The following is a 24217-nucleotide window of genomic DNA, read 5'->3' on the forward strand; positions in this document are numbered from 1 at the left end:
CTGGTGAATCCATCTTGCAAAGCTCCCGTCTGAACCGTTTGGGCCCGGTTAGAAAGTGACAGGACCAATCAGTGACGAGGGGCAGTACATTCAGGCGCAGCAGAGTGGTGACATAAGCAAGCAGCAGCAAGAGCTGGTTCAGTTATGGAGGAAGAGATTAGCGTGGATGCTGCTAAAACGCCAGTTTTATCAGAACTTGACAACATTTCTTCATTGAAAGAAGAACAAAGAACAGCAGTGAGTTGTTTTCTTTTCAAAAACGACAAAAGTCGAGTACTTACATGTCTGTAGTCGCCATGTTTCGCATTATTCCTCAGTTGCTGCGCAGCTCAATAGCAGCTACGTCACGTGTTTTGTTGCTCTTATTGGCCCGTAGAGATGTGTCAGACAGAACGTTCATTCAATCACCCCAGTTTTTTCCAAAGTCTCTGCCTTTTCTCAAACATTTCCTATTGAAGCTTTCCCAGATGGATGTGTTTCACACATCCATCTGGCGTGTCAGGTTAAGTATTCAGTCTACATGTTGCAAAAACATTGTTATTTCCTTTCTCTTTGTACCTGACCATTCTTGATTGTTTTCATTGTTGAATTAATTCACTGGAGAACAGCTGATCTCCAGCTCAGTGAAGTCTTCTCTGTTTAATATCATATCAGTGGGCTCAGATGTATTGATTATGTCACCAAATCAATCTCTCCCAACAACACATTACGGTTGTAAACCCGTGAATGTAGGGGCTGTTGTTATGGTGATAAGTGAAGACTTCAGTTACCTGAGTTTTAACTCAGAAAAGTGTTTATGTTCGGGTCTGTATGTGCTGTGTTTAGCGTCAGTATCTTAGCTAAACTTAGCTATGCCGTCAACAGGTGAGATTTATGAGCTTCCGTAGTTCTTAATTATTTTTTTCCAAATTGACAGATAGGCAGATATTTCGATAGTTATCTTTCCTTCATATAAAGTCCACATGACTTTATCCTGAGGTGCAGAACTGTAACTGAAAGACGTTTAGGTGACGACTGGTGAAACACATCCAGCAACCTAGCAAGCACCTACGGCGAACGGAACTCTCATTTAAATGTAAAAAGTTACCACGGGTCAAGCGAGATTACAGACGCTGAGCCAGAGCATGGCAGGACAGGCTATGAAGACAAGAAGCAGAGCCTCAATAAACCAATCCCTAGTCTTTGGGAAAGACCGGTTCATGCCGCATTTTTACCGATCCAGGGCTCTGCGGACCGATGCACTCGGACCACTGGCATCAAAATCAGTTAACTGATTCATATTGGATTACCTTTACACTACTACTAGATACTGTGTCTTTAATAAATTAATAATGAAAAAAAAACATCAAGGTTTACTTCATTATCTCTATGGCCTTAATTGTTCCCACCTAACATCAGCTGCTTTTAACTTGCCAGGATTTTTAGAGGCAAAAATATTTTACTGTCCCAGCTCTTCAGTATTCATTAAATTGCTGCGTAAAAATGTCTTAAAATTTAAAATCCTACATTTGAGTAGATAAACTCATACTAAATTAAACACTTAGCTTTTCTTCTATTGTAAAGGGTAGATTTTAAAGCCCTCTCTGTGGTGAAAGCTACATGTAGAGAAAGATGCAGAGATAGGATGCTGGAGTGAGGAGAGAGAGCCGTGTTGAAACAGGGACTTCCCTGAGCCTCCATCATCTGCAGGGAGGGAAAAAAACACTCACACACACACAGCCTCCCACATACACACACACACTGTGCTGCTGCGAGCTAGCAAGGGGCTTTAAACAGCTTCACTCTTAACAGAGACAAAGGGACGTAACGTGCCACAATGGAGGAAAACATGGATGAATCGCAGAGCCAGAAAGGTAGGACTGAGGAGTAATTTGCTAATTTTTTATCTTTGATCAGCTGTGCCGTCGTGCCATTGTTCTGTGCGTCCATCCATCTCTGTATCATGGGAGCCCTTTGTGTGTGTGCTGTGGGCAGAAAAAATGAAAAGCATATCGTTTTTTTTCCCCTCATATGTCATTTTATTTGCACATCTTCTTGTTTTCCTCCTCATTAATCCCAGTGGAAATAAAAGGATAGTCAATATTTTTGTTATCTCACCATCGATGTGTCTGCTTATGATAACACCACCCGGATTATACAACCCTGTTTTTGTGCTGCGTTCGATGAATGGATGCTTAAATGAGCAGATTGTTTGTGTCGAGGATGAGGGGAGATGGCAGACACTGGAGGGAAGGTGTTGTTTTGGAGGCTGGACGGACAGATGGACAGACAGATGGATGGATGCATGTATGGATGGATGGATGGATGGAGGTGGGAGTGGCAGAGGGGGAAGGAAAGAGGGTAGATGAGGGTGATAAAAGGAGGGAGTGTGGGGCAAAAAGCTTGCAATAAAGCCTAAAAATCAGAGGGAGGAGGGATAAGTGGGGCAGTGATTGATGCCTCCATTGGGATTTTCTTTGTTAGCCTCCATTGTTGATGCTTCACGCTTGTCTGAACGCCTTTTCCTCTCCTCTCTCCCTCGCTCTCTGCATGTCTCCCTTTTTTTCCTCTGTCTGTGTCACTCCCTACCCTTTCCCTCCATTTTCTTTATGTCTCTATCACCCGTCTCCCTTTATGCATCCTCTGTAAACCTCCAACTCCATTTTCAGGCTCTGCCTCTGCAGGTCTTTTGTTTTTCCTTTTATCCCCACCTTTTTTTCTCCATGAGCCTCTATTTTAACTCTTTATTTTGCTCCTTCTCCACCTCCTTTTTCTCCATCTTATTTATTTTTGCCTCTTTCTAATCTGACACGATTAAATCTTTATCATCTATTTTTCCTTGCTGTTTTTCCCGTCCCCCTTTTTTTTTTTTTTGCCTTTTTATGCGTATCCTCCCATATTTTGTTGTTGTTGTTGGCTGTAAAAAAAATGGGCGTGTCCATTTTTTTCGTTGCACCTTCAGTCTGAAATCAGACGCAAGTGGCTGCTGCTTGCACAGATTCCTAAATGCACCAAAGATGGAGATGTTTTAACCAAATTGTGAACACATTTTTGCATTTATCGCCATTTATTAACTCTGTATCTATGGTAACACCGTTGTGGAACCGCCGTCCGTTGTGCGATAGGCAGATTCATGTGTTTTTTCTAGAGGGAGGTTTTTTCAGCCAATCAGAGAGCCAAATGGTGAGGCATGATGTTTCAAGCAAACATGATTTTTCATCCCAGCCACTTTTTTCTTTTTTTTTTTTTTTATACTTCCGAGCGCTCACCCCCTCTCCTTCTGCTCATCCCTTCAACTCTTTCCCATCCCACATCATTCTCGTCATCTTCATTGCTTTCTTTTAAAATCCTCGTTTGGTTGAGCTGTCAGCGGCCTCTTCGTGTTCTCTGTGCTACACATTTATATTCACGTATGAGATGAAGTAAGGCGGAGATAGAGGGCCATGATAAACATGAACGCCACTGCAAACCCATCAGTCCATTTTTATAGTTAAAGTATTGATATTTAATCACATTTCACAGCTTACATGCACACTATCTCATTAAATATTTATGTAATTGTTTGTGATGAATGGTTTTCTACTGTCGGTTTGTTGCGCACACACTCTCAAATCCACATCTCTGATAGTGCTGACATCTTTAAAAATTGGCTCTGTCTTTGCTTATTTTGGCTGAACAGATGACTGATGGTGTGTTCCTGCTAATGCCATTAATTATTAACAGCTCAGCTGTGCAAAAAGGCAACATGAGGAGTCACTTAGTGGTGAAAGAGTCCTGCTCTTAGACAATGTTCGTGTTAAGTCTTATACCTAAGTTTAAATCATAAAAATTGAAGTGAAATTATTTATGCATTCAACAGAAATAATCAAAGTCAGTGAGTCGGCCTAAACTTTGAGTTGCTGATTGTGGTTGCACCACTGATGATAGATTGACCCGGGGTTACTTTCGGTTTTAAGGTGACCATATCAATATTGCATCTGTCTTCCTCTAAAGCCTCCTACAGACGGTGCGTTTTTATCAGTCTTATCAGTTTCTGGCATGCTACGCTGTGCGACGTGTGCAAACTGGATGATGACAACTCTCACTAAACGCTGCAAAATTATGAAGTACACCAATGTTCAAGGAATAAACATCATAGGTGTTCATCATCCACCTATGCTCAGGTAAATAATGAAGCAAAGCAACAACAAAACCATTGTAATTCTAGCATTCATACACTTAGAAAAACATCCAGCATGAAAACCTCTGGCCTTGTCTCCCTTCAAATGCTAACTTGCTTGCTTGTTAGCGCCAGAGTTGCACTTATCGTTATGTCATTTCTTGCTGCATTCCTATTGGTCGGTAACCTGACACGCCAGATGGATGTGTTTCACATATCCATCTGGAAAAGCTTCAATAGGAAACGTTTGAGAAAAGGCAGTGGCTTTGAAAAATCCTCGGATGTGTGATTGGGTGAACATTCTGTCTGTCACATCTCTACGGGCCAATCAGAGTAACAAAACACGTGACGTAGCCACTAGCAAGCTGTGTGTGCGCGCAGCAACTGAGGAATAACGCGAAACATGGCGACTGTAGACATGTAAGTACTCGACTTTTGTCGTTTTTGAAAAGAAAACAACTCACTGCTGTTCTTTGTTCCTCTTTTAACGAAGAAATGTCATCAAGTTCTGATAAAATTGGCGCTTTAGCAGCATCCATGCTAATCTCTTCCTTAATAACTGCACCAGTTCTTGCTGCTGCTTGCTTATGTCACCACTCTGCTGCGCCTGAAAGTACTGCACCTTGTCGCTGATTGGTCCTGACACATTCTAACCGGGCCCAAACAGTTCAGTTGGGAGCTTTGCACGATGGATTCACCAGTGAAAAACAAGGACATGGGCATACCCATCTGCTCTACAAGGTTAATTGGTCAGTTAGTTGTAGGTCGTAGCAGCAGTCACATTGGAAGATGGTCCTCCTAAATTTCTGACAGTCAGAAATTTATCCTTGCAATACCAGGACAATGGCTGTCTGTCAACCTGTCTCATAGCACGATGTTTTAGAACCACAGTTGGCCATCTTTGGTCTGGGAAAGCCCAAATCGCACAGTGTATACCAGGCTTTATGCAATGCTTCACAAAGTGTGGGCTGGGGCCCACTGTTGGGCCCCAGAGGACTTGCAGGTTGGCCTCAAGAGATCAGTCACAGTAACTACAAACAATGAACATAGTATTTAATAAAATTACACCACAAGTCCCAGAAGTAACAAAACACTGCCTAAAGTTTTAGCTCACATCACCTTTTTCTCATTTATTTTTTCAGAACCGGTGTCATGGTTTAAATGGTATTGGATTTGCTGGTGACATTGTTAAAAATTCTGCTGTGCCATTGACTTCCAAATGTTCAGTATCCATGCACCCATCTGCTGAACTCTACCAGGCTAAATATTACACCCACAACCCAAATTCTAGCTAAAGTTAATGTTAACTGGGAGCTAGTCCACATTAGTCCTTTCTTTTACCCTGTAATGTGGCTCATATGCCCACAAGTCTTCACTATCTGCTGTCTTCTCTTGCCTCAATTAGAACTATATGTCAAGTATTTATGCAGACATGAGACTAGAAGGCCCATCTTTACCGTTGGCTAAGAATTGGTCAGAGTCTGTGCAAAGCAAAATCAGACACAGGTCTTTAAATCCAGTGCACATGTTAACAAAATGTTGCTGAGAGGCTGAGAGCTATGTTTGTATTCTGGATTTATACACCGCTTTTTTCACTGTGATTAAATGCCTCAACTTAAATGCATATTTGCTCTTGTCAATGTGAACTATCTTCTCTTTGCTTTTTATCTCATATAAATCCCCATGTCCTTGCATATTTTATACTTTTGATCATGTCTAGTCAGCATTCTTGCACCCTTTGCACGTCATGCAACCACAGCATTAATGCATACGGACTTTTACATCCAAGTAAAACTACCTAAAGATCTCATAGATATTTACATCTTAATTTTTATTCTTAGATTTTATATTTGATGTGTAATTCCTGTTCACTGAGAGAAAAGCTAACTGGAGATTCCATGTTGCACACTTGGCCAATAAATCTGATTCTGATTTCAGGTTCAGGTTTTTGGGTCAGGCCAAAGTGGGGCCTTGATGGCCCACTGCAGTTCACATATTTGGTGCCCTGCTTGTTCACAAATGTTAAATTCCATTATAGCAGCTTGCAAAAGAATGACTTTTTTTTTCCAAAACCCTAAAAAATGAGGAGGTTAGTGTGTTTTGGTTTTGAATCTGATTTTTAATCTGGTGGATCCAACATGAAGAGCTGGACAGGTCCAACAAGGGAGCTGGATGAAACTTTTATTGCCAGGTTTTCAAAAGTTGTAAGGTCTGTTTTTCCCATGAGTGGGCGGGGTTTTGCAAATTCATTGGACACATGCAGAGCATTCCTGAGTAGAGATTGAGGCTTAATTTTTCATGATTAAGATAGTCAATAACCAATCAATAACCTGTCAGCAGTAATGCATTAATCATAATGCAGTCAAGGTCCATCATTTATCACACGCGTTACTGTTCCTTTCAGCACACTTTGGTCAAGCCTCTGCATCATGATTTCACTTTAAACGAACTCAGACATCTCAGGAGACAAGACAAAGTCATCTGCACCTGTGCTATCAAACTTTTACCTTTTTAATCTTCCCTTATTCCCATTTCAGTTCATAACAAGTTCCTTTTTCTGTGGTTAAGGTCACTGACAGTCTTTAATCTACACAAAGTTCCTAATTTTCTTTCAAAATAAAAGTAGCTATGTATCCAAACAGGAAGTCAGTTACTCTGAGTTTAAGGTAGTATCAATCACTCAATCGTTGTTTGAATATCTCAGATTCATAACCAAACTGATCTCAGGACAGTTTACGAAGAGGGCAGGTCGAGACAATGCTGGAGTCAGCCTCTAGTGGACACATGAGGAACTGTACTTTTATTTGGGAGGGGTGTTCCTTTCTCTTTGGTAACATTTTCAGGTTGCTGCTTGTGTTCAAGGTTCGTACACACTAGACGGGATGTCAGAGGAAAATGGCCGCCATGTGTTTAAGGTGTTATCCTGTGATATGTCTGGGTTCTTTCTGTCTGTGTCTGTTTCACTTTCGGATGAGATAAGCATTAAAAGGAAGGTGGTGAATAAAACATCCACTCTGCTTGTCACTTCCTACCTGTCCAGTTTACCTCTCTGTCCTGATGAAATTACAGGATGTGATTAATGGCTGTCAGACCTTCACAAAAGTTCAAATTCACACAAAAAAAAAGTAAAATCCCAAGCCTCTCCATGAGTCAGTCACATCAACATGATCCACGTTACTGATATCATGCAGTGTGACTTACCCTCCTCAAGGAAATCATTATCTCCAATTCCCATCAAGTAGAAACATTCATTAATAAGATTAGAAGACACTTCAGTGTTTTCAAAGCAATGCTGGGACGGTTTCCTGTACATTAATGGGTTCATTGCAAAAAGGAGATGCCAATTACTTTTTCAGCCTTTAATTTGGGCAAATTTGGCCTCATTAATAAAACTAAAATACGCTTTAAACACAGCTTTAAGCTGTCTTAATGGTGATAGAAAATTTCCATTTATTAGATGATTAAAAAAATGTATCCCCCCTGATTTTAACACAAAAAGCACCTTTTACCTGATCCAGAATTTAGAGACCCATTTGGAAATATAACAACATGACTTTTGGCTGGATGTAATTTAATAAAACTTCTATTTTCTCAAACGGGACATTCATTTTGCATTATAAGTCCACAAAGGCTGTGCAGAACTTATAGGTTTGTTTGGGCCAAAAATTGAGGCGTACATGTGGTGAGTAAGGTGCCATCTGGTGGGAAGGAGGACTGACACAACCCCATTCATGCTCTGGAAGTCCTTGCATGGGAGAATAATCTGTTGACAGAATAACAAAGTCCACACCTTTAGGGTGGAGTTAGGGGTGGATGTGGCAAGAAATCACAGCCTAGGGTTTGGGTAGTAGGGTTGCCAGGAGCCCCCAGTCCTGCTGTGGATGCCATAAGGGCCCGAAAACCACCAGTGGTCTTCAGAGATGAAGAGAGATCTCGCCCAGCTGGACCTTGGCTGCTGAGCGTCACACGTGTCGTGTCTGATTCTGGCCACCATAGTTTGCCTCTCAGGCGAGGAACGTAGAAGCTGCCCCGCCCTGCTTGGTTCTGGTTCTGGGAACAGTTAGCAAACCCGTCCCAGAGCAGGGGTCTAGATGCCTCATGGGTGACTGAAAGATCAGATAAGTATTTTGGATTTTAAAACCCATCCTTGGACATCTGGGGACTGGTGTGTTCTATGTTCTTGGTTTGAGTTGAAATAAGCCGGCTTTCACCTAAGCTAATTTCCACTTGACTCTTGGTTTCACACATGATTTGAACTCTGACCTCCCTGGTATAAGTCCATTGTTTGATTTACCCAACATCTTGAACAGCCTTCTTATACAAACTTTATCAGTCTTTACACTACATTTCCTGATTCTGGTCTCTTTCAGTGCTGATATCTGCAGACACTGGAGGCCGTCACTCACCAGAACTGATATAAGGGTTGAAATTCATTGAAGCTTAGCCTGGCTTTTAGAGATTTGTTGAGCTTTAGTGGGAATTCATTACAAGCAACTTTGTGCAACTGGAAATCTTTAGTTGATATTATTGGGGTAAATTAAGTTGTTTTTTTTTTTGTTTGTTTTTTTTTTGTTTTTTTTTTCTTAAAACATGATATTGTGACAAGTATGTTAAAATAAAATACTGTAATCTACACTAAATGGACATTTTTGCTTTATAAACTTAATGAATCAAACATAAAACAAATATTTAAGATTCCTGATCCTGAACTGTGCATGTTTGAGCCTCTAACAGTCCACTGTTGGGTTCTGGGTTCATTCTAGCAGGGCTCATAAGATGTAATATGTCAGGATGTGGCCACTAAAAATTTCATTCTGACCCAGTTTCTTCCTCTGAAATAGATTTGTCTTCAACTGTGATTCCAAAACTGTGGTAGTTGAACCTCTGGTGATACGGCCAAAGACTGCCACTGGTTTTTGTCAGACAATTGTGAATTCCTATTATCACCATTAAGTTTTTGTTCATCTTTGACATATTTGGAAAGTTTGTTGGTGCGTTTTCAAATACATTGTTAAAGATACAACATCCGAAATAGTGGGGGAAACATCTTGAGATTTTTTAACCTCCTTAAACCTGAGATTTTGTTTGGAATGCATTTTTTGTTTCTACCACTTGTTTGGGATCAGTAGCACCAGATTAGGTCAAAAGCTTAGCCTTGTCTTTGAACAGGAATTACTTATGACCTAAAAGGATGTCCACAAATCTCCTGAGGGTCCTGTTTCTGCAAGAAAATGCAGAGATCAAAATGCACATGTCTAGTCTCACTGCAAACCTGTAGAGAATGGCTACCAATGAAGAGATTAGCATGAACACCATACCTGCAGAGTTGTCAGAAATGGACATTTCTACAGAGGAGCAAAGAACCACACTGAAATATTCGATTACCAACCAGCTCCACTGATGAGTTTGCATTGTAGTTTTCTCCCTGGGGTTGATCACAGATTACGTCATGTTTTGTTGCTCTGATTGGTCTCTTATTTATCTGTTGGACAGAATATTCATCCAATAACCCTCCTAGTGTTTTTTGAACAGTTTTTCTCTTTCCCAACACAGTCTATAGGATGTTACCCAGATGGATGTGAAACAATATTCCATGCAGTGGACAGGTGAAACAGTCTATCTGACTCAGCTGGTTACTTCCTGGAAGCATTGTTGGTTAATCACACTACAGGAGCATTTGTAGTTCTAAATGTTCACATCCACATCATAGATTGATCAAAGTTGTCACCCTGGATGGCAAGACTAGGAAAAAAGTCAGAGAAATGCTGTTATTAAACTCACTTTACTGTGTTCCCACATGACAAAAACGACAACAATAACAGCAAAAAATGAAGTTATGCAGTTATTGAAACAGACGTTGGAGAACCTGCTGTATCCTGTGTTCTGCTTTGGTTTGATCCTTGGGTTTTGTGTTTGTCATGTTTGAGTTTGCAGCTCTCTTTGGAGACTCTCCCTCTTCCTTTTTTTTCTCCAAACATGGCTCACATCATTTTTCATGCTAGTATCCAAGTTACGGATAAATTTAGTTTTGGAGCCAGCAAACACATCAAGGGTTTTCTGAGGAAAGACCTTTTTTTCAGCATTTCATGAAGGAAATGCAGACATTTGGTTGAAGATTGAAGCTGTTGAATTCACTGAATCACAGCTTGGTGCCTGAAGTCAGTCTTTATTTTATACATAACTGATGTGGCTGGCAAAGCAATGCACCGTGTTTTGTATTCTCAGCGTATTGGACGACCAAGACGGCCTGGATATGGGGTTTTACATTAGGCATGATTGGTTCATACTGTGCACAATGCAACTGTTTCCCCCTCCCCTGCTGGTCTGCCTTCACATCAGTAAATTCATTCCAGCCTCCACTTCCGTGCTGCTTGGTGAAGAAAACAGCTCTACCACCTGATAGCCCTGTACTCAGGACTAGTTGCATTCACATCCCCTGCAGACAGTGCCAAGAACCCCTCTTCAAACAGTCTCTGGCAGTACACTTGTGCTCACCCTGACCAAATTGAACCAGTTCTTTGGGTCAAATGTACTTGGATCCCGACCTGGGTCCCCAGCGTGAAACCACTAGGGATGCACGATAGTGTCGGTCAGATATTAGTATTGGCAGATATCAACATTTTTGCTGATATTTACCAGTATTTTGGTCATGCATATCAGCATATATCAACTGTAAAATCTGGCCATATATACTAATAAACGAATGTAAGTAAAGATCTTTTTCTATTCATTTTCTTTCTTAAAACTTTAAACTGTGTTTTAAGAAAAAAAGTTTGTTTCTTCTTCTCCAAACCTAAAATTGTGTTCAAAGGACTGAATTTTTACTTATGTAAAACATATTTAAATACTTGTGCCGGTGTCGATATCGGCTAAAATGAATCTGTAAATATCAGCAAAAATCCAATATCGTACATCCCTAGAAACCACCCTTAGCTTAGCGATCAGGATGGGTCAAACAAACAGGCTTTCACCAGAAGGAGATTTGAGTTTTTATTTTAAATTCAACATGATGAGTTTCCTGGCACTGATCGAGTCATTTTTGTACTAAAACCCAAGCTGAAAAATCTCAAATCAAAAGGTCCAAGAAGCAGCAGCTCAGGGGAACTTTCAAACAGAATCTAAAAGGAGAATTAAAACAGCGTCGTAAAATTGGTGACTATAAAGAGAGCAAGGTAGAATAAGGCAACTTTTAAACAGGAATATTGGAAACTGCTAAAGATTACACCAGAACAGACACTAAAGGGTTCCTCGAAACAGACACTAGGGAATGATTACAACACATGCAAAAGGGGAATGTGAAACAGAAACTCAAGGTGCAGCTTAAGAGCTATAAAGAGTACTTTATAACAACAGCATCCTGAAGGATATTCAAACAGCTGTTACAGGGTACCTAGATACAGACACCGAAGGTGATGCCAATACTAGCACGTCAACTGAAAGGGCACATAAAGCAGATGCTAATGGTTAATTAAAATGGTTTCTAATCCTTGAACCGATGTATAAGGGCACTAAGAAACACACAAAATAAAAAACACTTGCACATAGACTAAAGGGGCTCAGTAAAACCTCCTTGAAGGTTACCTACATCTAGCCTTTAAAATATTTAAAGAGCTGCTCAAGCTACCCTAAAACGGATGCACATGCAAACTCTTTCACGTGCTAAAGGACTGCAAAGCAGATATTTAAGAGTACCTTAACACATTAGCTAAAGAAGAAGAGACCCTAAAGAAAACGTTACAACAGATGCAAAGGGGGGTACCTTACACCAGTGTTTCCCAACCATTTTTCCTTGGAGCCCCTCTACACGCTCCTCAGAAAAGCGGAGACCCCCTAGGACCCAAGAGAGAAAAAAAAATGACACATTGCTGCCAAAAATCAACATAGATTTTAATTGTTCCACTGATAAAACCCTAAAAAAGGTCCATGCATACTTTTCTTAACAAAAGACCTTTGTATAAACTACTTTATAACTGCTTTATCATGGTTTTAGTCGATATTTGCAAACCTATTTTTGGCAGCCTCAGAGCAGACAAAGCCTAGCGCCCCCCCTAAGATCTCTGGCGCCCCCCCTTGGGAATCCCGGACCCCAGGTTGGGAACCAAGGCCTTACACAACAGCCTCCTGAAGGATATTCAAACAGCTGTAACAGGGTACCTAGATATGGACACTGAAAGTGGGGCCAATACTAGCAAGTCCACTGAAAGGGCACATAAAACAGATGCTTAAGATATCAAAATAATAAGGAATCATTGAACAGATGCTGAAGGGAAACACAAAGAACACTTGCACATTTATAAAGGGGCATAATAAGACATCAAAATATATAAGGGATGCTAAAAGTACCCTGAAACAGATGTTAATGCAAACTCTACCACATACTAAAGGACCACAAACCTGATATTTAAGGGTGCATTAATACATAAGCTAAAGAGGGGACATCACAACAGATGCTAAAGGGTGAGAAACAGAAGCTTAACTGGAAAAAGAAGGTTTAACCAAAGGATATAAAAGGGTACATAAAAACAGTAAAATATGAGTTAGAACAGCTGCTAAAAAGGTGATATTTTGTGCAGTTGTTTGATTCACTACAGCGTGTGTGTCTGTGTGGTCAGAGGTTGCTTGTCACATATCCAGTCTTCTTTATGAGCGTATGCTAACCCTGGCTAAGGTCTTGAATAAATTGCCCAGAACGATTAGAAAGCGTGGTTTCTGATTCAGTGGAAATGCCGATGTTTGAGCTGAGTGCAGCCACAGAGCTGAGAGTGGTGTGTATCGGCCTCATATCCATTTCATTATTATGACCGCTAATAGAAAGGAACTTAATGGACAAGGGAATAAGTCAATACAAATCGACTTAGCAGGCCCACAGCGGGCGAGAGAGGGGGGAGGCGGGGGGGTGAGTGAAAGTGATACTGTACAGGAGAGAACCATCTGAACGCTTCTCCCTCTCTGAAGGTAATTTCATTATCCTCCATCTACAGTAGAAATGAAATCAGAGATAAAACAAAGTCCGCTCTGCTGCCTGTGAGTGTATCACGTTTACAGCAGCGGAGCTGTTTTCTGACCAGAGTGGGAGGAAGAGGTTAACCCCGACCTGCCTTAATATTCTATTACTCTAAAAGCTCTTTGATACAAATATCAGCTGTTTCTGGGCAGGTTGCCATGAAATTTTGGTACCATCACAAGCCAAATGTTCACTTGTGCATACCAAAACAATAAAATCACTGTAAAATATGCAGCAGTGATCAACTTCTTCTGTTTCTTCTCTGCACACTCCAAGTGAGAACATGATCTTTGCACGAAAATATCTCAAAGTCCAACAAGCAGATGGCCTTAGATTTGGTGAACACAATCTTCTTCTGAACTAAATAAACCTTTTGAACTGTGAGGACTGCAAAGTCTCCCCTCTAACGCCTCTGTTTAGAACGACTTTTCAAAAGGCACAAAAATAAAATACTCTGAAAATCACACAAAGAGGATATTTTAGGGGCTGCAATCCCTGAAATGTGCAAATTGTCAATTCTGCCTCCAGGGGAATCTCAGTTAAACCAAAAACATGATTTGATCAGTGGTGATGCTGCTTGGCTCCGCCCACTCCCGTGGCTTACTTCTGGTTTGGATTGAGGTCTCTGTTTACTAAACAGTAAACTGATGTTTCAGTTTCATTGATGAATTTTTTAGAATAAGGAGAAAAGCTGGAAAGGCGTACTTTATAATGCAGTCTTTCACATCAGCGTTTTTCATGTCTGTCATGGCGGCTCCATCATGACAGCCATCATGACAGACATGAAAAATGCTGAAAATAAATGTTAAATTTATTTATTTATGTTTGATACATTTTTAGTCATTGTTTGTTTCTCCTGCATTTCCAGTTTCTGGCTATTTGCTGCCTCTCATTCGCTGTAGCTGATAGAGAGAGACCACACCATAGCGGTTGGTTTCTAGGTCCTGCTCTAAAGACCTGGCTTCTCTTTCTTTGATTTATGTGACTGCCTGTCATTGGCTGTAGTTCATTTATAGATGTGGCCACGCCACAAATGCGTCTGTTTAATCTTTGAGACCCGAGCTCATGTTTCTAATGCATTTTTAGTTTCTCCCACTTACTTGGTATTAGTCAGACCTGAGAAGTTCAAAAGCTCAGATTTGTCCTTCAACAGAAATTAGCTTTGACCAAAGTGATGTCCACAACTCTCCTGAAGGATCCTGTTTCTGCAGAAAACACAACACTGGTTCTGGAACAGACGTTTGGGCTGTGAGTCAGAAAATCCTTTCATATTCCCAAAAAATTTTTAAAGAAATTGCCTGAAAACTCTGTAAATAATTTAAAGTATCCCCTTAAAGTACCCCACAATTTCTTCAAATATTCCCCAAAATGGACTTCATCATTAAATAACTAAGAGTTTGTAAGGAAGTTCCCCAAAATTTTGAAGCAAATTTCTTAAAAAATGTCTAACCAAATTTCCCAGAATTTACAAATACATCCCCAAAATCTCCTTGAAAATGAAAATGCCATCAGACATTCAAAAATATTTCCTGAAATTTCCATGAAAATTCAAGAATTTGTATATAAAAGGAACCGCCCAATGAGTAAGTTAATAAATAAATAATTAAACAAATTCTCAATCAAATTCCTTAAAACGTGCAAATAACTTCTCCAACTTTCAATAAAATACCTATATATTTAAAGGCACATTCCCCCCAAAAATCAAATTCACGAAAGAAATTCCAAATTTCCATGGAAATGACTGAAAGATTCCCAAACTAAATCCGCAAAACATCCAAAAATGTTTCCCCAAATTTACATGAAAATTCTAGAATTTGTACATCAAAGGAACCGCCCAGTGAGTAAGTTAATGATTAAATTAATAAATCCTCAATCAAATTCCCAAAAACCATCAAATAACTTTCCCAAATTTAAATAAAATACCTATAAATTTAAAGAGCACATTCCCACCAGAGTTAAAAATCAAATTCAGAGAAAGAAATTCCAAATTTCCATGAAAATGTCTAAAAGATTCCCCAAACTAAATCCTTCAAAACATCCAAACAAATTTCCTGAAATTTTCTTCCTAATTTTTGAATTTAATTTCAAGCCCCCCCTCCCCCCCCAAAAAAATATATACATAAATAAATACATTAATTAATTTATTAAAAATTAATTTAAAAAATATATTAAAAAAAACATTTAAATCAAATTCTGCAACATTTCTTAAAAAAAAAAAAAAAAACTTTCAAAATGTCCACAAAATACTTTTAAAAAATCAAGGCACATCCCCCTTAGAGTTCAAATCAAATTCCCAGAAAACAAAAACATAATTTCCAAATTTCAATAAAAATGCCTGAAATTTTCCAAACAATTTTCCCCAGAAATCCAAACAAATTTCCCAAACTTCCATGAAAATGCCAATCTCAAAGAAGACTTTTCCAAAACTTTCAATGAGTCTCTCAAGAAATATACAAACATACCCCTAGAATTTTCTTCAAAATACTTGAACATTTATCAAATTCTCTAAAATTTCCATGAAAATTCACCAAAATTTCACCGCAAATTTTCCCAACATTTCAAGTAAATAACATAAAGTCCGACGGACATTCTGGACGATTATCTTTAGAAATTTTAAAAGCAGATATTTTTACTCTGTTGGGTAAGAAAGTCTGAATGTAAAGTCCTCATATGTACATGCAGGGACCTAGGAGGTTATAAGCACCACCACTTGACCATTGTAAAAATGTTTTTTATTAATTTCTTCCTCATTTTTCAAGCTTGACCTGCCTGTTTTTTCTGTTTTTTTTGTACTTGGTTTGAGACACTGTTTTAGAAATATGGAATGGACCCAAAAGGCGTGGATGTCATCATTCAGCCTTCCTCCCATATTTCCTAGAGTCTACGGTGTAAACTCAGTTCAGGTTGGTTTGAAAATGAAGACAGAAGTTTACTTTTATCAATAATCAATAAATTGATGTTTACTTTAAAAGCTGATTTAAAAACAATTCAGATAACTAACAGTTAACAGGTGAACATTTGTGTGGCTAGCTCTGAAAGTTACTGATAAAATAATACATTTTTATTCTTTATGTAAAGGAAAAAACCTACAGAGATGAAATCAGATAATGTATAACAAAAACAGGCATTGAATCTGTTTTTAGGTCTGATATATTTGAATTTTTCCTCATTCTATCAATTCTTAATTATATAGAAATGTGCTGTTTCATGTTTACATGAAAAGATTGAACATTTTGTGGGCTGAATTACATCCAGTAACATAAATCTACTCAGATGGGGACTTCTGCACTCTAAAATCAGTTACTAATGCCTGTGGATCATTATTTCAGCCACACTTTCATCTTTTATTAAAACTAACTGATATGTTTGTTGCCTCAATGTAAATCTGAGTAAACTGCATCATTTTTGTGTTTTATGAAATGGCCAGTTTGATTCTCTTCATGAAAATATCATAATCTAAGTCTTAATTATAAGAAAACCATGAATTCACTTCTATTACAGCTTGAAGACTTTGACAAAACCAGCACAGCTTGGTCCTAAAAACCACGCCCATCATGGTGAAATACTGTGTCCTCATAGGGCCAGAGAGCCGTTTGCCTAATTCCCTCTCATCTAAGGTTTGAGGCATTGTCTGAGGGATGCTGTGTGTGGAGTACTTTTGGATGTTATCTTTTTTTAGACCACACTCTTCTTTTAATTATTAATCCACAGACAGAGGAACCAAGACTCCACAGTCATACAAACGCCAGGGTTTGGTCGAGAAGCTGTGATGGATTTATTGTATGTTAGATCGATACATGAGCCACCTGTGTTCTGTGTCTTGACATCGTGTTCGCCAAGCCATGAGTCAGAAAATAATCTCATATCAGTGCGAAGTCGCTGAGGCCGCTGTCATAGAGTCCTGGCAGTGACTCCAGTTTTTCACCGTCTGTGGAGCAGCTCCAACACGAGTCTGAGGATGACATCACCACTACAGTCTGTCTCTCTCTGCCGTTCGGCCGATGCAGGGAGTGGTTCAGCCTCCATTTACACACTCACAGCCATGAAAAAATCTAAATCTCATTATGGATTCCATTCCTGCGGGGTTTGCCTCTTAAACGGCAGAATTTCTTGCAAATTAGTCGTCAGTTTTTCACCCTTCTGTGTTTTATTTCAGAGGGGTTCCTTGCTTGGATGAAAGCCGTTTCAGAATCCTGTGATCATGTAAAGATGGAGGCCTTTGCATCACTTAGAGTGCTGTAATACAAGAAATATGGTTAAAAGAGATGGCACATTTCTATGGAAGACCTCAGATGTCATGCATCCTTAAACATTTTTATTCATTCATTTAGTTTTACATTTGGCTATATTTTCTTGTTTTTCCCTCCTTAACTAATTTATGTGCTTATGTCCCATGGCAACAAGTTGATTACTGGCCCCTTTTTAAGATCTCTGCAAATTAAGCAAACCTTGCAAAGCAGATGGATTGCAGATTCCATGTCTGTCATCCAGCAGATCCATTTTGCAAAACTTCTGTCTGAACTGTTTGTGCCAGATCTGGAAACAGACCTGACCAATCAGGGTCATCTTAGAAGAACGAGGCTGCTATGGGCGAGGTTTAGTTATATGGAAGCCTGTATAGTGGCTGCTGATGCAACAAGCCTATATGTAGCTATAGTGGCAGTTTTATCAGAACTGGACCATATTTCTTTATTATAACAAGAGCAGAGACCCACACTGAAAGCTTCTATTGGTACAGAAGATGTATTTGCACTTCTACTGACTGGCCTCTGCATGAGTTTTATCCTCCAACAAGCTGTTATTAATGCCAGCAGCAGCCTGTAGAGCTCAGGTTACAACCGGACTACCTCATTTCCAATCGCCACTCTGATTGGCCTGTAATGAATGTGGCAGACAGAAGGTTCCTCCAATCACCTTCTGAGAAATTTCTGAAGTGTCCTGCCTTCCCCAGTTGCTTTTTATGGGACATTTCCCAGATGCATGTGAAATAAATTCTATAACATATAAATATGAAAAAGTCTATCTGGCCTCTCAGGTCAAAATTAACTTGTCATCATGGAGAAACCAACATTATTATCACAAGACAATATCATGAGGAAGCAACCCTATTTTTGCACAGTTTTTTATGGATGCATGTCCATTTTTGGCCTCTGTACATAAATAAAAATATTACACATCCTTAAAACATTACCATTTTTGGATTTCTACAATGAAATTTCATTAGACTGTTTAGCTTCACAAAAATGAATAACAAAAAGAGATTAATTCAATAACAAATCTACACATTAGGCGTCCAGCAGAGCTGCCCCTCCAGTTTCAATGTTTGCTTAAAAAATACATATTAGCTGAACTTTTTTACAAATATGTTTCTATAGACAAATAAATCATAATAAGAATACAGTCAATGATTGCTGGTATAGATTTGCATAGCTAATGTATAAATAATAGCTCTTCTGGCAAACTGCTTCAGCGTAGGTTTGTGAGAGTAACAGGATGCTAGTTAGTCTTACTGAGAGTGGTCGCTCTGTGATTAGCTCTGACTTAGCCTCATCTGCAGTTTTGTCAGAACTGGACAACACATCTTTGTTAAAATGAGGGCAGAGAGCCACACTGAAAGCTTTTCTTGACGGAAGACAATTTCTTGCTCTTATCCTGGTCTGCTTTGGCACAAGTTTGTGATCGTTCCAGGTGGGGTTTACTGGTGAACCTAATGGCTGCTGTTAGCTCGAATGTAGCTGAAGGTAAGAGGCAGCCTGTCAGCTCAAGAATAGCACATGTGCAGAACATTTGTCCAATCACCTTCCAAGAACTTTTTAAAAAGTCCTGCCCTTCGCAAACGCGTTCAATGGGAGTTTTCCCAGATTATTGGAAATATATCCATACACTGAATATGAAACAGTGGATCTGGTGTGTCAGGTTAACGCCCTGTCTACAGCGCTGTGGATGTTCAGGGGAGTGGGCGGAGCTACTCCTCTCCTCTGTCCACTATTACAACAGGCATCCCAGAGAGTTGCGGTCAGCAGGGTTGTAGTTTAGATGCCTGATTATCTTTACCACTCTCTGGACACAAAAGAAGCTCAAGTGTGTTTTTATTTTTGCACTTGGCATGGACGTAAATGGCACCAAAGTTTTTTCCTGCTGTCTGATGTCTTTAGCAAAAAACCAACTGCACTCATGTCATCATAACAACAAAGTATTCGTGTGTTTTCATCGCTCACTGTCCGGAGTGCAAAGACATCCTTGATGTTAGTTTTTTGTTGCTGAAATCATCAATGTCAGTTCTCCCTCACTGGCCAATCACAATCAAGAAGGGGCGGGACTTGTGAAAATCAGCTTTGTCAACAGCAAATACAGGGAAGGAACTGATGTGAGTCATGGCCCAAGGGTAAAGTTTCCTGGTCTACAGCTGCTGCAAATGCTTTGACAGGATTCCTTTACATGTTTTTATGTTTTCTTGGTGATTTTTCCAGGAGAAATGGAGAATAGTAGGCACACTGAGCTGTTTAAAAATGTTGTTGCAGATTCTGAGGAAAGCAGAAGTCGGCTTTCGTAACATAAATTCTACATTTTTCTATGTAGAATATGTCAGGAGAGATTACTTTGCATGTTCTTGCTGTCGTTCTTAGATTTGAAGATTAAATTTTAATGGTTTCTAAATGAAAATAAAAATAGTCTCTGTTGTAACATGTTTCCATTTGCAGCACTTTAAAGAAGTGGACTTTTACAAATAGATTGCTTTGGGCTAAGAAAGCTGAGAAATCCCACCAGACCCATCCAAAAATATACATGTAAAGAGTAAGATTCATGTTTGAAAAACCAGAAACAGCTGCCACATCACTCCCTGAAAGCAACTCCAATGACAAAGACTTTAGAATAGAACAGAGTCAGAATAAGGGCTTCCTCTTTCTTGATCAGCATGTTAAGCATGATTTCCTCAGTTACATGAAGACTTGTTTGAAATCTGGACTATAGTTTTTGAATTAGCAAACAACACAAATAATAACTCTGTGATATCTATAAGTTTTAGTGTTTTCCTTCAACATTTCATCTCTGGACTTTGCTGCATTGAATTTCGGTGGATAAACATGAGCAGTGCATGGCTATAGGAATGATACGTCTCCAACAGAATCAGCTGATTAAGGATGTTTACCGCCTGCCTGTGTGACTGTCTGCCCATCTGAGAAGCATCCATCATTGAAACGTGTAATTGGTCTCACTGCGGCCCCCTCTCCTCCTTTACTGCTGCTCTGCATCTCACAATTCCCACAAATCTTCCATTTTTATACGTGTATACCTTGGACATCATTCCTGCAAATATACCAGATTATTTTAAGTAAAAGAGGGGAAAAATGTTTAGATTATCCTGCATTTATTAGCTCGCTCATAGTGGGAGCACAAACAAGATGATGGCTAATCTCCTCTCTGACAGGACCATGATGAAGCGTGGGCTACCATTATTCTCATGATCTGCTGTCCTCTTACACAATAAAACATTATTACACATTCTACAAAATAAAAGCCTTGTCTTATTCATATTTCATTACTTAGCAACAGCAGTTGCAAAAAGACGTTATTATAAAGGGAGTGAAAAGCGCGAGTAGATAGCAGGTGCTAAGAATTTATGATGAAACAACAAAAACAATATTTTTGTAGTTAAAATAAACAGGATTCATATAAGTTAGGATTATATCTTTAAAAGTGTTTTAAAGGCAACCACTTAGCACTATCAAATTTAACATGAAAGAACAAATCAAACGTACACTGAAGAATCATAAAAAAAAACAAAATCTGAATCACAGTTGTCACTGAGGGGGCTTTCACACCTACATCATTTGGTCCGAAATTTCAGACTTTTCTGTTTGGTCCGAACCAAAATGATAGATGTGAAACCTCCCCTTGACCACAGTCCAGACCAAACAGCTGGACCTTGGGCCGACCAAAAGAGGTGGTCCGGACCGAACCACGGTCTGGTTCATGCCCAGTGTGAAAGCATTATTTTGTAAGGTTCAGACCTTCGTATCAATGACAGGAAATGACGATATGAGTACCGGCATTGGAAATCCATCACCATAACATAATGAGCCGCGGAAGAGCCCACAACAAACTCATGCCACCGAAATTAAGCAGCAGCCTGGACAGGGTGGGCTAACCGTAGCTGCTTTACGTTACGCAAGGAGTAGAAGTATCCGTTATTATGTTAAATGGGGATTGTCCAAGCACGGACAAGAGTTTTACAACACATACCTTCTCTCCCGAGTCGGTGTTGCAATAGCTCGCAGGATTGCATACTTTATTCTCTTTTCCTGTCGACAACAATGAAGTTGTCGTCTAATGATTAAACTCATAAGACCAGCCTTATTTACCGCTCTTCAAGTTGTTGCTTTTGGTAGTAGAAAATCAACAATAATATGATGGTGGGAATGACGATTTCATTAATGTTGACAACATTCAAGACTCGCGTTATTCAATGTGTTGACGTCGGACGCCCGCCGGCCAAATGACCAATCAATGTAAACTACAGGGACATGCAAACCACGTAGTTGACGATATCACGAACGTTTGTCATGTAATGTCTGTATGTCCGTTTGCAATAATTACAGCATGAAACCCAAACAGACCGAACCAAAAGTATACAATATAACAAAAACACGGACCTTGGTCCGGACTTTCAGGTCTGCAGACTGCAGTGCTCTGTCAGAATTTAGATACATTTTAAAACTTTCAAAATAAAATCATCAAGGTAAGGGTTAAGGTGGGCTAGGGTACCAAGAGTAAAAGGATCAATGCCTGACCTGCAAAACCTGACAGAATATGTAATAAAGTCGAGTAAACAGTCTGCTTATAAGAAGAAAAAAAAACCTGTTGTCCATGCTACATAGCTACATAGCTATGGAAGCTAAGCCTTAAGCTAACCAAACTACACTACCTATAAGGATAACACAGCTAACATAGCTAACAATGCAAAGTCTAAAGCTTATGAAGCTATCTTAGTTTATGCTATGTTTGCTTAAGCTACAGCTTTAGCTACATTTGCTAAAGCTCAAGTTGCGTCAGCTAAAGCTAACGTATCTGCATTGGCTTATGCAGTAAAGTTAATTACGTAGTTAGTATGCCCACATAAGCTGTCACTAAAGCTAACGTAGGCATGCCAGTTACATAAAATCACAGTTACATAATTAACATTACTACCTAAGCCAAATGGCATTATTACATTACTGTGCTTTAGCTAAAGCTAAACAAACAAAACAAAAAACAGCTAAAGCAACCACTTTTCACTTTAAAACAGTCTGGCTGCAGACCGTTCATCTCTAACGCCACTCTCACAGACCATTCATCTGAGACGCTGTCTGTTTCAGAATGGACATACGCGTCAATAAAATCTGATAAGGCTTCTGTTTAGGATTAAGGTAGGGGTTCAGGTAATGGTTACAATACCTAAAGTTAAAAACCTGACCTGCAAAACCTGAGTACAAGTCATTACCTCCATCAAGGAGGTCATGTGATCGGGTGGGTGTGTTCGTTGGTTTGTTAGTTTGTTTGTTTGTTAGCAACATAACTCAAAAAGTCACTAAAACTTGACTAAAATGTAATGTAGTTTTCGTCAGGCATTCTAAACTCATGATATTTCTCCACTGTGGGTAAATCTGTCAAAATACAATGCAGCTGTAGTTATTCTGCCTCTCAGCTGTTGAAAACAGGGACCCCAGGTTTAGCAAAGTGCAGAGAACACACTACCATGATTTGGTACCAGATTTAGGCAAGAAAATAAACGCTTGGACTAAAAGTAAAGACTAAAATGTGAAGACTTTTTATGGACTAAAACTAGACTAAAACTGAAAAGGATAGAAATGACTAAAATGTGACTATAACTAAAATGAATTTCCTTTAAAGACTAAAAGTAAGACTAAAATGAATAATAGCTGTCAAAATTAACACTGGTTTGCATTCATTATTTAACATTTTTTCTGTTGAGATCAAACGATGCATGTGAACTCTCAAGATGATCATATTTTAGTCATTCATTTCTGCTAGGGCTGTAAAACAATTAAATGTTTTAAATCATTTCAGAATTTTCTAGAATCAATCAGAATGAATAAAATCCATAATTTTGAATCTCACTATTTGTGTTTAAAACTGATTTAGTTTTAATGTGTTTGATATTGCCTTAAACAAAGGGTTAGCAATTTTTTAATATATACTTGCTTTTATTTTGATAGACGAGAGGGAATTTTAGGTAAATACAGAATTATGAGGTTAATTTAACCACATTGAAAGGAACTTATTGTGGATTAAAAAGGATCAGGGAAAGGTAAATGTTTGATAAATGCAGACTACTTTAACTTTTGCTGTCTTCCCACCCACATGTAGAAGTAGTGGCATGGGGTAGTGGGTATGTGATATAGGCTGTGTGTTTATGATATAAAGTTGATATTCCCATATGCACAGAAAAGTTGTGAAACTTTATTCTAATGTGAAGTACATAAAGAGAAAACTAAAATCCTAAGTGGGGTGAGGCCTTTTTCCATTTGACTCGTATTGAAAACATGAAGATACCCCTGCCTCCTTGGTCACTTTAATGACTCGAGCTGTTCATTAAGAGTTATTAATAGATACAGAATTAAGGAATAATAAACTTAGAGATGTTTTCTGACTCCAGTCACTGACACACAGCTCAGACAAAGTGTGCAAAGGGAAGCAGAGGAGAGGAGGGATTTTTGGATGAATAGACAATTTGATTGGCAGCTAGGAGAATCTTTTCAGGAGGCCATGCCAGCAGAGGCCACCACCATTAACTGTGTGTGTGTGCGTGTTTGTCACACAAAACTAACCTCATACTACCTCTAATGTAAAAAAAAAAAAAAAAAACTTTCTGTAATCTTCTGTAGAATAAAATGTCTTCATCACTTTTTGGTGCTTTTAATGATAGGAGCGTGCAGATAAATTTCACCTGCAGATGATGTCAGTTTGTGTCTCATCAGTGCACGCATAGATTTGTGTTTATCTGGGTTATACTCCACTGTGCTGTACTGCTTCCCTCTCTAAATGGTGCAGTGGGGCTGAACTTGTCTTTTTCC

At 39.1% G+C, this 24217-nt stretch overlaps 1 protein-coding gene across 1 annotated transcript in view; it reads left to right on the forward strand.

Moving 5' to 3' along the window:
- The first annotated feature begins 1720 nt into the window (after nt 1–1720).
- Nucleotides 1721–24217, forward strand: part of LOC121508906 (neuronal membrane glycoprotein M6-a-like) — a 67887-nt gene continuing 45390 nt past the window's right edge. Inside the window, exon 1 of the mRNA XM_041786047.1 lies at nt 1721–1853. Within this exon, the coding sequence (XP_041641981.1) occupies nt 1817–1853 (37 nt within the window). The 5' untranslated portion in view covers nt 1721–1816. The remainder of the gene's footprint in view (nt 1854–24217) is intronic.

This window comes from Cheilinus undulatus, linkage group 4, assembly GCF_018320785.1.
Source record: "Cheilinus undulatus linkage group 4, ASM1832078v1, whole genome shotgun sequence".
NCBI lineage: Eukaryota > Metazoa > Chordata > Actinopteri > Labriformes > Labridae > Cheilinus > Cheilinus undulatus.